The 15,085-nt window shown below is 45.4% G+C and overlaps 1 protein-coding gene across 1 annotated transcript; it reads right to left on the bottom strand.

Annotated features, from left to right (window-relative positions):
• Positions 1-983: 983 nt before the first annotated feature.
• On the bottom strand, positions 984-14,833 carry LOC138962797 (tetraspanin-33-like). Its single transcript, XM_070334759.1, has 7 exons — positions 14,064-14,833; positions 10,935-11,126; positions 10,311-10,496; positions 9,702-9,881; positions 8,195-8,350; positions 5,053-5,169; positions 984-4,047 (listed from the first exon to the last, which is right to left on the bottom strand). The coding sequence occupies exons 2-7, from the start codon at positions 11,094-11,096 to the stop codon at positions 3,976-3,978; spliced, it is 873 nt and encodes a 290-aa protein (XP_070190860.1). The 5' UTR covers positions 11,097-11,126; positions 14,064-14,833; the 3' UTR covers positions 984-3,975.
• Positions 14,834-15,085: the final 252 nt, after the last annotated feature.

Genomic DNA, 15,085 nt, shown 5'->3' with positions numbered 1-15,085 from the left:
CCCCCCCCCCCCAAAAAAAAAAAAAAAAAAGTGTGTACTGTTTTCAGTTTTAAAGCCAGGAGAGACTTAAATAGCAACTCTTGAATTGCTAAAAATTCACTTTCAGCTGGTTACTTACAAAAACCTTCAAGTTTACAAGATTTTTTACTTTTGTGCATCTCCAATTTTAAGATTTTGTTTAAGCTTATAGGAGCTTCTAAAGGCCCTTCTTGAAATGTTTACCACTTGTTTTTGTAGACCCAGCAAGAGTGATACAACCAAACATCTTCAAGTATAGAGGTTTTTGATTTTGTGCATTCTCTCCTCCCCCATTTGTTGTTGTTTTTCTTTGCTGTTATCAGTTTTAAAGCCAGCAGAGGCTCATGAAATGCTAAAATTAATTTTCAGCTGGTCAGTTACAAAAACCTTCAAGTTTACAAGATGTATATATATATTATGCATCTCCAAAAAGCTTGTTTGTTCTAAAATGTACAAGTCGGGAGAGGCCACCTAAACCGTCCCTAAAATGCTAAAAATCCTTTTGATTTCGACCAATCAGACCCTGCGGTTTGCTCTCTCCCGTTTGGGTAGCACCCACTTTCGGTTCGTTCACCTCAGCATTTGGTGTCTTTCAGAGTGTTTGTTTTGCTTTTCATCTGTGTGTGTGTGTTTGTGTGTTGCCTTCTGTTTGAGTTTGTGGTAATAAAACTGGTATACATTTGATATGCATCCATTCATGCAGACTAAAGTGCTTAACGAAGCAGTACGTGGTCACAAAAGAAAGCAAAGTGAAAACTTTTTTGGACAGATTTCACTTTTGAATAAAATCAAGCTTTCAAATTTGTAATCCGTAACCCCCAACAAAAGCGGAGAACAGAATTCGTATACAAGTCTTTATTTCCCTACACGTCTCCATCTCTTACACACACATACACACACACACACACACACACACACACACACACACAGCAAGCACTAATAATAAGAATCACACCAATAAAGTCTAAGATTTGCACACAAATTTGTTATTTTTGCAACATTTACTGTACTAGACACCAAACATATCACATTTGTGTGCATGTCATGTGCACTAACATTGTTATGACAACAGGACGCCAAGCGGTGATGCATAATATATTTCTCAATATGTACAGTGATGTACAACCGAAATGTACAGTAAGTGGTATCTGGGATGCGATGCCCTTCTGTGGACACCTCCCATGAAAGGACACCTTCTCTTGTCCCTAAGACTACCATCTTCACCAAAATACACCTTTTATTAAAGTCCACCTGTCACGGATGGACACTTATGGCTGGTCCAAAGAGTGTCCTTTCATCACAGGTGCTACTGTGTGACGCCCCACTCCCCCCTGGTAAGAGGACAACTCCCAATACAAGACACCCTCTGCTGTTCACTGCTCTGTGTTAACAGACTCAACTATGCAAGGAAGCTTTTGCAAGGTACCAAACACCACAGACGATCACAACCGTCACAGTGTGTTGAAACTAAGGCAAAATTGTGGTGATCTAATCTTGACATCACAATAATACGTAAAACACAAGTGGGGAACGAACTCAAGCAGGTGTTTGTACTATATGTAGTTCGTTGAAGTCTCAAAAGATATGATGTCAATAATAGGACAGTGCACTCAGACAGCACTGAGGCCTTAAAGTCGGCTCTGGCACCCGGTGACCCGCTAGAGGACGATAACAAGCACGCTGCGCACCCCACCCGTTGCACCAACGCCAGTTATCTGGATGCTGCAACGTACTGTTTCAGATTCAGATTCAGATGTCTTCACATGCGTAATTAAGTCCAGATCTCACAACCTTTAGTCTATCACTGGTGTGCACTGACATTCAGGTGCCAAAGCTTGCGAGACGAGTAACACACACTCATCCTGACGTCCCAAGAATGATCGTAAGCTGCACTGCAGAAGCACCATCTCATGTATACGTTGCTCGCCTGCTGATGGAGAACCGGCACGGTTGGCCTAGTGGTAAGGCGTCCGCCCCGTGATCGGGACTGGTCGTGGGTTCGAACCATGCCCGGCCGGTGTGACGTTTTCATCTTTCGTCGTGTTGATATTTCGCTTCTCGGCCTCGTTGATCTAGTATAAACTCTACACTGGCGTCTGGCATTATGGGGTTAGTGCTAGGACTGGTTGGTCCGGTGTCAGAATAATGCGACTGGGTGAGACATGAAGCCTGTGCTGCGACTTCTGTCTTGTGTGTGGCGCACGTTATATGTCAAAGCAGCACCGCCGGCTCTGATATGGCCCTTCGTGGTCGGCTGGGCGTTAAACAAACAAACAAACAAACTGTTGATGGAGCTGTTAGGTCTTTTTCCCTATTTCAACAACGCCCAGCTGAAGAATGAACGCCGAGATCCTTTCTAGATACCTGGTCGTGTAATCCACCAGGTACATCATCACATGTCTGCCCATGCAGGCTATTGCATTCGATAAGAGCACCCTTCCACTTGGATACATACCAAACATCACAAATCTGACTTCTTCGTGATTTTTGATGCCGGTATTAGATGGCTGTGCCTTGAAAGCAGGCTCCTGGACCTGTATGAGTTTGACCAATTCCCCACTAGCTGGTGAGTAAAATCTATGAAAAACAGTGGAAGCATAGAAATCATGGCCAAATGCCCAGTAATTTGACCCCACCCAGTATGAATCTCGTTGTACGATTATGACCCAACTGGCCAGATCACACACAAAAAAACACCATCTGACTGATACGTCAAACTTGAGACTGCCTCAAAAGCAAATTAGGGTATTCTTGTCATCGAAGAAAAGGGTCGTGACAGTAGATTTTCGAAGAAGACCTACAAAGGTTTCAAATATTTCGTATTTCGCAGTGAAGTTCCTGGGGTCTTCGAGAAAACATCTGGCAACACTGCACAACAGTCAAGGTTGTACTGCACTCATGGCGATCTTCAACCATGTGACCCTATCTTGAAGATACGGCCAGATAGAACTGAGGGTATGGTCAGTTTGTTTGGATTCATGAACTCGGCCGCCAGTTGGAACCCGGGCTAAGGGGGGTGCAAAACCCCGAATTAGTCAGTCAGTTTGTGTGGATGATCTCGGCCAATCGGAACTGAAGCAGTGACGCAAAACCCCGAATAATAATAGTCAAGTCAGTTTCGGCTGATGATCGACCTGACAAGCCCCCTCACTTACAGTGTGGAAGGTAGGATTTACATTCTGGGAACACGATCATGTAGGCTATACCACAACAGCACGGGATAAGAGCTTTCTATTAGTTGTACTCACAAACTTACCAAACAATCCACGGTCAGATTGCACTCTGTACACAATGAGAATATCTTGCTGAAATAATTTCGGAGATTAATTAAAATAGGCGTCACTTGCAAAATGAATTGATTAAATAACAACAAAATCATAATTTGCACAGAAAGCAGCCAGACTGTAGGTCAGTGAAAGGATGCTCTTGTCCCTGCGGTAAAACCGCGTGTATATAGCTCAGATATAGCGGGGATATAGCTCAGTTGGTAGCGCGCTGGATTTGTATTCAGTTGGCCGCTGTCAGCGTGAGTTCGATCCCAGGTTCGGCGGAAATTTATTTCACAGAGTCAACTTTGTGTGCAGACTCTCTTCGGTGTCCGAACCTCCCCCCGTGTACACTACATTGGGTGTGCACGTTAAAGATCCCACGATTGACAAAAGGGTCTTTCCTGGCAAAATTGCTTAGGCACAGTTAATAATTGTCTACCTATACCCGTGTGACTTGGAATAATAGGCCGTGAAAGGTAAATATGCGCCGAAATGGCTGCAATCTACTGGCCGTATAAAATTTCATCTCACACGGCATCACTGCAGAGGGCCTAGAACTGTACCCACGGAATATGCGCGATATAAGACTCATTGATTGATTGATTGAGTGTATGAAGGTCTATATATGGTGACTGACACTATCGTCTACACGGGTAGGTAGGAATGCACACCCGGTACCAAGCGGTGATCACGAGGAGGACAGCTTGCCATCTGTGACGAGGAACCTCATCAGACAGTGAGCCATCAGCAGCGAACACACCTGAAACACAATGCAAATTATAGACACATTCCAGAAAGAAAGTTCTCTGTCGGGTTTGTATGCGTTTTTGAAAGAGTGAATATATACGCTTGCTTTCAGCGAGGCAAACTTTCAACACGTGCTCCTTGTCCACGTGTAGGGGCTGGCATATATATGATATCATGTGGTCGGGAAAGTTTGACTCAACAGAAGCAAGAGCAATAACTCTTTCACAACCCTTACACACCCGAGTTGTCTCCGATTTCCGAACATCTTCTATCGACAAACGTAATCATGAACGTCTGGGAGTGAATTGGAACTGATGAGGTAGGCTATAATATATTATAATCTTGGAACACTTCACAGTTGGGGGGAGTATTTCATCAGTGCACTAAAATGTATATGTGGACTCTTTTCGATTTAATAATAATAATAATAACGATTACTTATATAGCGCGTAAACCCTCGTGGTGACAAGCCCAGAGCGCTTTACACTTACATAATCATAATACAAACAAGGAAAGAGAACTAAATTCGAATAAATTCAAACATGGTCACACACACACACACGCACGCACACACACGCACGCACACACACACACACACACACACACGCGCGCGCGCACACACACACACACAATCTTTCTTTCGTCATTGTCAATGTTCAGGTAACCCGCAATGTCATTCCATGTACGCATACGTTATACTAGTACAACACACACAGGCACATACACATCTTCACGAACGCCACACTTTAGTAGATAATACACGTGGCAGCGCCAATGACTCACCGATCATGGGATCTCCTTCAGAGGTCTAACTTAAACATGTGTGTTTTGAGGGCTGTTCTAAAGGCAGATGGTGACTGGGAATCCCTAATGATCCGGGGGATTTTCTCCCAGACAAGAGGTCCATGGTACTTGAAGGATCTCTCAAATCCATTGATTTAAGGAAAAGTCCACCCACCCACCCCCCCCCCCCCCACCCCACCTCTCCTCTCCTAATGAGGCCAATAAAACAACTCACCTGCAAGAACCCTACAGCAAAGGCAATGAGACCAATGACGATTAGATTGTCTTTGAAGATGGACATCAGGGCTCCAATACAGCCCCGTGTGTGAATGGTCAGCTCGGCGAACTGCTCCTGAAAATATGGCACAAAAAACAACACCTTTTTATTTCATTTCTTTGTTATTCTATCGCGTGGAAAACTAGCAGCAACAAGAGTCGCGCTACCGGGGAGTGTGCGTGTTTACTGGTGTAATCAGCCACCTGCTCCTCTGGCAGAACATAGACCAAATAGCCTGGACCGCCAACTCGTCACGTGACCCTTCGAGGTTACGACGCTCGACTTTCAGGGGCGCTTAGCGTCCGGTTTGAAAGGCCAGCGATTCGAAGACAGTGAAAAGAAAGCACGCTCCAGTTATTTGTGACAATGGGAGGTGACAATGAACTGGATTTTCCAAAACTCCAAACTAAACTTAACAAAACTCATCGAAAAACATGTTCCATATGCACTTTAGCTGAGTTTATTTTAGCATTTTCAGAACTTACCTCGGCAACTTCGTCCATGTTTACAATCGACACCGGATATGACATCCCCCTGATTTCTGAAAGGCCATGTAAGCGTAGGTTCCTAAATGCGAGAGGCCGCTACCTCGTAGTAGAGAGAAAGAGCGGAGAGAGAGCTAGTTGGCGGTCTAGGATAAATGGTCTATGGGCAGAATGATCGGGTTTTCACGCGGTGACCCGAGGAGGGGACATGGATACCGTCTTTGAGTCTGCACAGAATACTGTCCCGCGTGCATTCCGACTTGTAGTCGAGCCCGTGACTCGAAGATCAGGAGTCCTGCAGTGCTCCTCCAACTGAGCTACCGTTCGACAATTTTGTTTCACTACATTCTGATAGAGTCACCCCGACTGAGGATGAGACGTGGATACGTGGACAGAAAGTTGACTCGCGTCCGTCCCGATCCATGTTCGAATCCGTGGCAAAAGGATCACAAGTCTAGTGTTCCGGCCTCCAACTGGGCTACCGTGCCCCAAATTTTTTCACAACATTCTGATGGGGTCGCCTCGATGGATCCTGGAAAATCAAGACTTTGAAGGATCCGAAGGTCATTACATGTATGTCCAAGCATTCGTTGAGATATATATGCGAGTGGTGCTTTATATCGATCAAATTTCCTTAGGTTCCAAGCCAAAATGAGAGAAACGCTAATCTTAGTTCACAGTGTACATGCTTTAGATTTAAGTGTAACATTTGATCGCTTTCAAATAATTTGTCTAAACTGAGGAAGAACGGGTTCTGTTACGACACAGAAAGTCACTTTTTTGAGTACAGAGATTACTTCAAAAGAAATTCTAAATGTCGACACCATTATCTGCACAGTTTATGCATAATTGTCGGTGCAAAGCGTACCATAACAAACATTCTTTCTCCTCTGCATTCTTTTAGAAAAAAAAAGTTAGCCTCAAGGCCGCGATGACCCATTTAAATATTGCCACTAGACCTCACCCTTTGACCGTGGTAAGGTTGATCGGCTTGGCAAATGCTCTTGAAAATCGTGCCAAATAAATATGTTCTTAAAATAGACTATTGCTGTCCGAAAGGAATTGTGATTGTGTCTGAGGATGGCCATTACAGCTCTAAATTTGGATGGTTGGTTTGCCGACCTCTCAGGCAAAAACATCAGCCTATGTCTGTCGATCTCGGGTATTCCTTAATGGCAACCAGTATAAGGCTATTTCTAAGACCGGCGCTTTCGTAGCAGACATTATCGAACAGGAAGAAGAACCGTAGAGTGTTAATGAGAATGACATTATCTTAAAGATATTCGCCTTGAGCTGGTACTTGCTTTCACCACAGAGAGAGAGAGAGAGAGAGAGAGAGAGAGAGAGAGAGAGAGAGAGAGAGAGATAGAGAGAGAGAGAAAGAGAGAGAGAACTCAGAACTCAGAACTTTATTACATAAGGATAAAGGTTTTAGGCTTAGCCTAATCTTCCAACCTGTCCTTGGAACATATACAGAGAATAATTGTAAACAAAAGCAAAGACTGCGCACATACCTCATCAAAGTATTAAACTAATAAAACATCAAAATAATGGTCGAGTATAAACATAAAAAATATTGGACTCACAAAGTCATATAAAACAAAACCAGACACAAACAAACGTAAATGTTTTTTTTAAATTTCTTAAAAAAGTACAGCAATGTATTGCCGAACAGGGCCATATACAGGCAGCTAAAGTTTCAAGAAGAAGGGGGAGGGGGACGAGGGATTACACATTCAGATTAACTACATATACAATATTTAAAAAACAAACAAACACTTAAGAGCATTGCATACATTATCCGAGTACACAATGGAAACTAAACATCAGGGGCAGTTTATAGTGTGATCAAATGTGTGTGCAACTGCCTTTTAAAGGCCTTTAAGGATGCGGATCGTTTGATTTCTATTGGCAAAGAATTCCACAGAGATGATCCTGAAAAAGCTAAGCTGGATTTATAAAGATCTATACGAGGAATTGGAGGAAGTAAATTTTGAGACCCATACCTCTTCGTAACATGTGTAAAATAGGATTGCACATAACTGGAGAGAAAGAGAGAGAGAGAGAGAGAGAGAGAGAGAAAGAGAGAGAAAGAGAGAGACACAGACAGACAGACAGACAGACAGACAGGCATACAGACGAAGAGGCAGACAAGGTGACAGAGACGAAACAACGGAGACTGTCCTATTTTGTGGATTTTTTTTTACAATGTTAACACTTAGCACCTGTAAGGACAAACCGGGTTTGCAAAACCATCACCCACTCACCGAGTACTCCCTGACTCTGTCACGACCGCTGCAGTCTTCCCTTGACTCGAGACACCAGGAAGGGGGGGGGGGGGGGGACCTCACAGGCCGTGACGGGGCAGTGTGCCCCCTGTCTCTTCCCCCCCCCCCCCCGACCCCTCTCTCTCCCAGCCCCCTTCCTTCTTTCAATCAAACTCATCGAATAGTACTGCCTGACTCAGTTACCACTGGCACTGCAGACTATCCCTGGCTCCAGACAGCAGGAGGGGGAGGGGGGGCACCTCACAGGCCCTCCCCCTCTCTCTCGGTCTCACTCTATCCTCCCCCTCCTCCCCTCTCCCCCACCCACCTTCCTCCAATCCAACTCACCGAGTATTGCCTGACTCTGTTACCGCTGCAGACTTCCCCTTTCTCCAGACAACAGGAGGGGGGAACCTCACAGGCCGTGACGGAGGAGAGGGATGAGCAGTTGTACAGTGGGCTGGCCTCCCAGTCACGGTACGAAGCACCCCCACAGCATGAGTACTGTAAACAACCATGAATATCGGTAACATTTTTGTTAAAATAAAACAACAAACTCATGCACACACGCATGCACGCACGCACTCACGCACATACACCGGCGCACCTCGCTTTTTACGCTATTCATGGCGGTGTCCACGTGGAAGTCGGCCAATGGAGCGTGGTTATTTGGTCGCTGCCCATTGCACAACGTCTATTCCGTTGCTCTACAACGAGTGTACCCAACTACACTGACACTCACACACCACACAACCAACCCCCGACCCCACCCCACCCCCCCACCCATCCCGCACACACACAGACATACCCACCTCTCTCTGTAACCCGTATCCATAGCAGTGTCCACGTTGTCGTCAGCACCCCACCCCCCCCACACGCACAGACAGACCCACCTCTCTCTGTAATGTATCCATAGCAGTGTCCACGTTGTCGTCAGCACCCCACCCACCCCACACGCACAGACAGACCCACCTCTCTCTGTAACGTATCCATAGCAGTGTCCACGTTGTCGTCAGCACCCCACCCACCCCCCACACACAGACATACCCACCTCTCTCTGTAACGTATCCATAGCAGTGTCCACGTTGTCGTCAGCACCCCACCCGGGCCACCCCACACGCACAGACAGACCCACCTCTCTCTGTAACGTATCCATAGCAGTGTCCACGTTGTCGTCAGCACCCCACCCACCCCACACGCACAGACAGACCCACCTCTCTCTGTAACGTATCCATAGCAGTGTCCACGTTGTCGTCAGCACCCCACCCACCCCACACGCACAGACAGACCCACCTCTCTCTGTAACGTATCCATAGCAGTGTCCACGTTGTCGTCAGCACCCCACCCGGGCCACCCCACACGCACAGACAGACCCACCTCTCTCTGTAACGTATCCATAGCAGTGTCCACGTTGTCGTCAGCACCCCACCCACCCCACACGCACAGACAGACCCACCTCTCTCTGTAACGTATCCATAGCAGTGTCCACGTTGTCCTCAGCACCCCACCCACCCCACACGCACAGACAGACCCACCTCTCTCTGTAACGTATCCATAGCAGTGTCCACGTTGTCCTCAGCACCCCCACCCACCCCACACACACAGACACACCCACCTCTCTCTGTAACGTATCCATAGCAGTGTCCACGTTGTCGTCAGCACCCCACCCGGGCCACCCCACACACAGACACACCCACCTCTCTCTGTAATGTATCCATAGCAGTGTCCACGTTGTCGTCAGCACCCCACCCACCCCCCACACACAGACACACCCACCTCTCTCTGTAACGTATCCATAGCAGTGTCCACGTTGTCGTCAGCACCCTACCCACACCACACACACAGACACACCCACCTCTCTCTGTAATGTATCCATAGCAGTGTCCACGTTGTCGTCAGCCAGCGGAGTGTGATAGGTGGTCACAGCCCGTTGCACAAAGTCCATCATGTTGTCCTCAACCGTGTCCAGCAGGACGAATGCCAGCACTCCGGCCACCATCTGGGCCACGAACACGATCACCACGGCGATGATGAACTTAAACATGACAGTGAAACACACTGTGAAACCCATTGTGAAACACACAGTGAAACATATTGTGAAACCCATTGTGAAACACAGCCTTGAAACACGAAATGATACAGTAAAATACATAGTAAAACACACAAGGAAACACGCAGTGAAACACATAGCAAAACTAAAAAGTAAAACACACAGTGGAAGGTGCATGATCGTTGCTTGTGGTTCCTCACTGTAGTAGGCTATATCGTAACAACAACAACAACAACAACAACAACAACAGCAACAACAACAACAACAACATCGTTGCATACTATTTAAGTGCAAAGGTACACGAAGTGTATGTTACAACCTGTACTCTACAGATTTCTGGTGGTGTACATTATTACAAAATGCTCAACATATTTTGAGAAAACAAAGATTGACTTGACAGACGCACATACTAACCGATTTGAGAAGACAGAGATTTTCTCTGAGAGCACCCACGCAGCCAAACAGACTGACGACAAACATGACGGCACCGATGCCGATCAGCAGGTAGGCTATGTCGACAGTCACGTGATCGAAGGCAGCCAATGACGTTCTCTGAATGTGTGACCACGTGCCCACGCCCATTAAAGCTCCTCCCGCCACCTGAAATTTTATATGAGAATGGATTTTTGTAATCATATTTGGTATTTGAAAAAAAAAAAGATATTTGGAAGTAAAATTGATATTTAAATTTCAAATGGGAATTCAACATTTAGATGGGTATTTCAAATTTAAATGCGCATTTAAAAGTTAAATGGGCATTGTGACATCAAACCGGAAACAGGTTTGAAAAGTCATGTTCACCTATATGATGTACTGTGATGCCCGTGAGTGGGGTAAGGCAGAAGTGTCCCCATGTTGCAGGTGTCCTTTCATGACAGGTACGTTTTGCTAAAGTTAATAGTCAAATTGACAAGAGAAGATGTCGTTTACTGAGAAGTTCCTCTCGTCTCAACGAAATAGCTTTACATCACAGATACATGTACTGCCTTCAATAGTATCTGTGTACAATTTTGATCAGGATGTCATTGATATACTCACCCACACAAGAAAGTTGACCACGAAGAGACCATACTTGGCGCATCCCCCTCTGGAGCAGCACTTTGGTGAACTCGTGAATGACGTCACGATGGAATCCCTGGCGTCATTTTCTGTGACGTGGTTTTGACGTGGTAAGGTAGTCCTCTCTCTGTGGGATGCCATTTTGGTTTCGTTGTATTCGTTGGTTCGCGACTGCAAAAATAAAGATGTGTTAAATACTTTTGGGGGTGACAGAAAGCTTTTCTCTCTCACTTAAAAAGAAAAAAAAATTGTTGTCGAGTTATATTTTGAACGCGTTTTTCTTCTGTCTGATTTTGTGTCATTACCCTGTGTATTTATCGTATAAAAGGTCTAAAAAGGGATGGAGTCTAAAACTTGATGGTCCTAAATAGGGGAGGGGGGGTGAGGGTGGGGGAGGGGGGGAGGGTTGTCCCACTGTATTACGGAACATAAACGTTATCACATTCTTGTCCATTTATGGACTGTAAGAATTCGCGCCAAAAGTAAATGTTAAATTTTCTGTGCCACAGATTAACGTACAGTTAAATATACAGATACCAAGTGTGTTATATAATGTTATTGTTTATCGATTAAAAGGGCACGCTTAAGCGTCTTCCCCCCCCTCCCCCCCCCCAAAAAAAAAAAAAAAACAACGTTATCGCAACAAATCTATCGAACTAAGCTAACAACGTACAGCCGTGTCAATGCAAACACGGAGACCATCGAGTAGGTCCTGTTTATGTATTGGACTATTGATCCCACGTCTTTAACTTGCTTAACAGGATCAGCACACATTACCAGCTGGCGCACCGTCATTTTGAAGCAAAATCGTTTAACCTGAATAGCAATAACATAACAACAACAAAACCCTTAAAGGTGCAGTCCTTCGGTTCACTATCTCAGATATGTCCATGCTTACACATGTTATAAGTGCGTTGTTCCGCTTGGACCCATACAGTGGGGGTGTGTCTTAAATTGGGGGGGGGGGGGGGGGGGGGGGGGGGTCTTAAAAGGGGCGTTCCACTGTATACGAAAAATTAACAGCGTGGCTGCTTCCTGTGCAGAGTTGACTTTTTTGATGAAATAATTTTGCAAATTGACACCAGTGTCTTTTTAAGAAATGTTTCAACCATACACCCCCACCCAATTTCTGCGCAGAGCACCCAGGCTGTTGATGTTTTGTGTGTGTCCAAGGGGAGGGTCGGTCTTATTCGATGTAAAAGCCTGGCCAGAGTCTGACATGGCGAGTCGAGTTGTTTACACGGGAAGGACTGTGTCTTTAATGGCACCAGCGAATACTTACAGCTGGCGAGTCCAGTTGTTTACACGGGAAGGCCTGTGTCTTTAATGGCACCAGCGATCACTTACAGCTGGCGAGTCCAGTTGTTTACACGGGAAGGCCTGTGTCTTTAATGGCACCAGCGAATACTTACAGCTGGCGAGTCCAGTTGTTTACACGGGAAGGCCTGTGTCTTTAATGGCACCAGCGAATACTTACAGCTGGCGAGTCCAGTTGTTTACACGGCAAGGCCTGTGTCTTTAATGGCACCAGCGAATACTTACAGCTGGCGAGTCCAGTTGTTTACACGGGAAGGCCTGTGTCTTTAATGGCACCAGCGAATACTTACAGCTGGCGAGTCGAGTTGTTTACACGGGAAGGCCTGTGTCTTTAATGGCACCAGCGATCACTTACAGCTGGCTAGTCGAGTTGTTTACACGGGAAGGCCTGTGTCTTTAATGGCACCAGCCACATGTGACTGTGGAGAGGGAGATCAGACTCCAGAACATGTTCTCCAAGCATGTCCCCTCCTCGACCAACTGCGGATCCAGACATGGCCTGACCAAACAGATCTGAGGACCAAAATGTGGGGAGCACTGGAGGACCTGGAAAGAACGTCCATGTTCATGGCATCCTCCAGATTCCGAGTCTGACACAACCGTCGCACGAAGAAGAAGAAGAAGAATGGCACCAGCGAATACTTACAGCTGGCGTATCTGTCGGGATTTTTAAGCAACATCTTTAACCAGAGTAGCCAATAACATCACTTATTCCCCCCTCTGCTTCTTTACCTCTGTAAACTTGTAGAGCTAGTTATTTTTCGATAATGACCCAGCAACCAAACAAATAACGAGCCAGCAACAGCCTGAATCCTCGATAGTGCAATGGGTTGAGAAGCTGTTCTGTTTTGGTACTACTTTTACGACTGAAAAGTTCCGAACGCTCTATACGTACGAAATATACATCTCTGGAGCAAACAATACAAACATACCGCATTTAAATTAACAACTACAGGCCTGAACACATGAATCTCCATATAAAATCCATGAGTTAGGTTGTTTTCTGAATCTAGATCTGCCGTGCACACACCGTTCATCACTAAGCAAATTTCCAAGGCAAGTAACTCATACTCTTGCCGACAAGAGTAGTTCCCCTTCTTTTAACGCAGTTTCTTCGACAACACTGACTGCAATCCGACGGTCAGTTTTCAACAATATTTCATTTTATAAACAGATCACACGCAACCAAATGCACACATCTCATCAATTTAAACAACATTAAGCGGTTTCATACACTATTTTCCCCAGAAAACTGAACTTCATACAGTAATTAACGTTGGAACACGGGTGCAAAAGTTCGTCTGCTAGTCCCATTTGACGAAAGAACATTATCCTAAGCGATACTAAAACATAAACAGAACACACAATATCTGCCTTTACCGCCACAGCAGAATAACAGCATATCTGTGTACTTGATTTTAGTCTAAAACAGGGAAACTGACAAGAAGTGTTAACAGAATGGAATGATTTGCACGGAACTATACAACCGCGCATTAATCGATCGCCTGCGCAGGTTGACTGGTTGAGTAATTCGGATTCGATCAAACTTTCGCACAAAAACTCCTGTTTTCTTTGAATAACTGAAGAAAGGAGGAATAAAGAGGTTACACACCTCGTCTCAGTGATTATTAAAAATAATGGTCTCAGTTCGCGGTCATGAAAAAGCTCGCTGAAGCTCGCATTTTTCATGATCCGCCAACTTCGACCATTATTTTTAATAATCACTGAGACTCGGCATGTAACCTCTACAACAGCAACACAACTTAACTAACCACAGTCATGGATGCTTACCTGTGTAGTTAAACACTCAATTAATCCGCATGCAGTCCCAGTACGGAACAACTGAGCATGTCGAAAATGAATCAGTGAAGTCTCATTCTCACTGTGTTTCCCTCGGGTAGTGTTGACTGTGCACAGCTTGGGACATATCTCGACTTAACGTCCAACATCTAAAAATCGAATCTATCATCCAATAAAGAACAAGCTTATACTTGTACAAGGACAAGGGTACATGACGCAGCCTTCGCCTTCTCAATGAACAGGCTTATACTTGCTCGTTGACGCTTCTCGTGTCTGGCAGGTGCAGCGAATGAAAGGAAACGATTACACTAAGTCACCTTAAACTGCAAGCGGGAAACTGTCACCGCTACAACAGTAGGCTAATCACCGCAGACAATCGAAACTGTCGATCATCGAAGCCTGCAATCAGTGCGGTGAATATAATAACATTTCACACTCTCAGTAAGTAACACACCTCACGTCAGTCTTATGCGGACGGCGTCTTCTTGTCAACAATTGCAGTACACAATCAAAACTGTCTATCATCGAAGCCCCAATCTATGCGGTGGATATAATCACGTATCACACATTCAGTCCCCATAACGCCTTTTGCGTCTATGCGCACGTCATCCTATTGTCATAATCACCAGACACGATTAACGACGAGGGGAAATGCTCGTCACTGGCTTTGATGGCTAAAGGAAGACCCGTGCAGCGCTGTGATCGAATCGATCAGCGACGCTCTGCTTTTGCAACTCCGGTAGTGGAAATGAGCCGAGCTATACTGAGCGGGCAGAAAGATCGATGATCGTGTATGCCGGATACATGTTTGAGTTCCGCGCAGCTGTTGTCGTTCTTGGTCGGGTTAAGATCTGACACGGGCAAGAGCAACGAAGCAATAGAGAAAGAGAAACTTGCGCTTGCAGGCTTCTTGCGGCGTCTTTTACATAAGAGAGAAAGAAAGAAAGAAAGAAAGAAAGAAAGAAAAAGAAAGAAAACAGAAAACAGACAGAAAGAAAGAAAGAAAGAAAAGA

Source organism: Littorina saxatilis, linkage group LG3, assembly GCF_037325665.1.
Source record: "Littorina saxatilis isolate snail1 linkage group LG3, US_GU_Lsax_2.0, whole genome shotgun sequence".
Lineage (NCBI taxonomy): Eukaryota > Metazoa > Mollusca > Gastropoda > Littorinimorpha > Littorinidae > Littorina > Littorina saxatilis.
Note: the sequence above shows the minus strand (reverse complement) of the source record. Positions and strands in the feature narration are given on the sequence as shown.

Bases quoted from the DNA above. Each gene is read 5' to 3' on its own strand.
- LOC138962797 (XM_070334759.1), bottom strand. From the start codon at position 11,096: ATGGCATCCCACAGAGAGAGGACTACCTTACCACGTCAAAACCACGTC. The intron at 8,351-9,701 runs GTGGGTGTGTCT...GGTTGTTTACAG, and splicing joins TGGATACATTACAGAGAGAG to TACTCATGCTGTGGGGGTGC. The intron at 4,048-5,052 runs GTGAGTTGTTTT...ATTGTGTTTCAG, and splicing joins TTGCTGTAGGGTTCTTGCAG to GTGTGTTCGCTGCTGATGGC.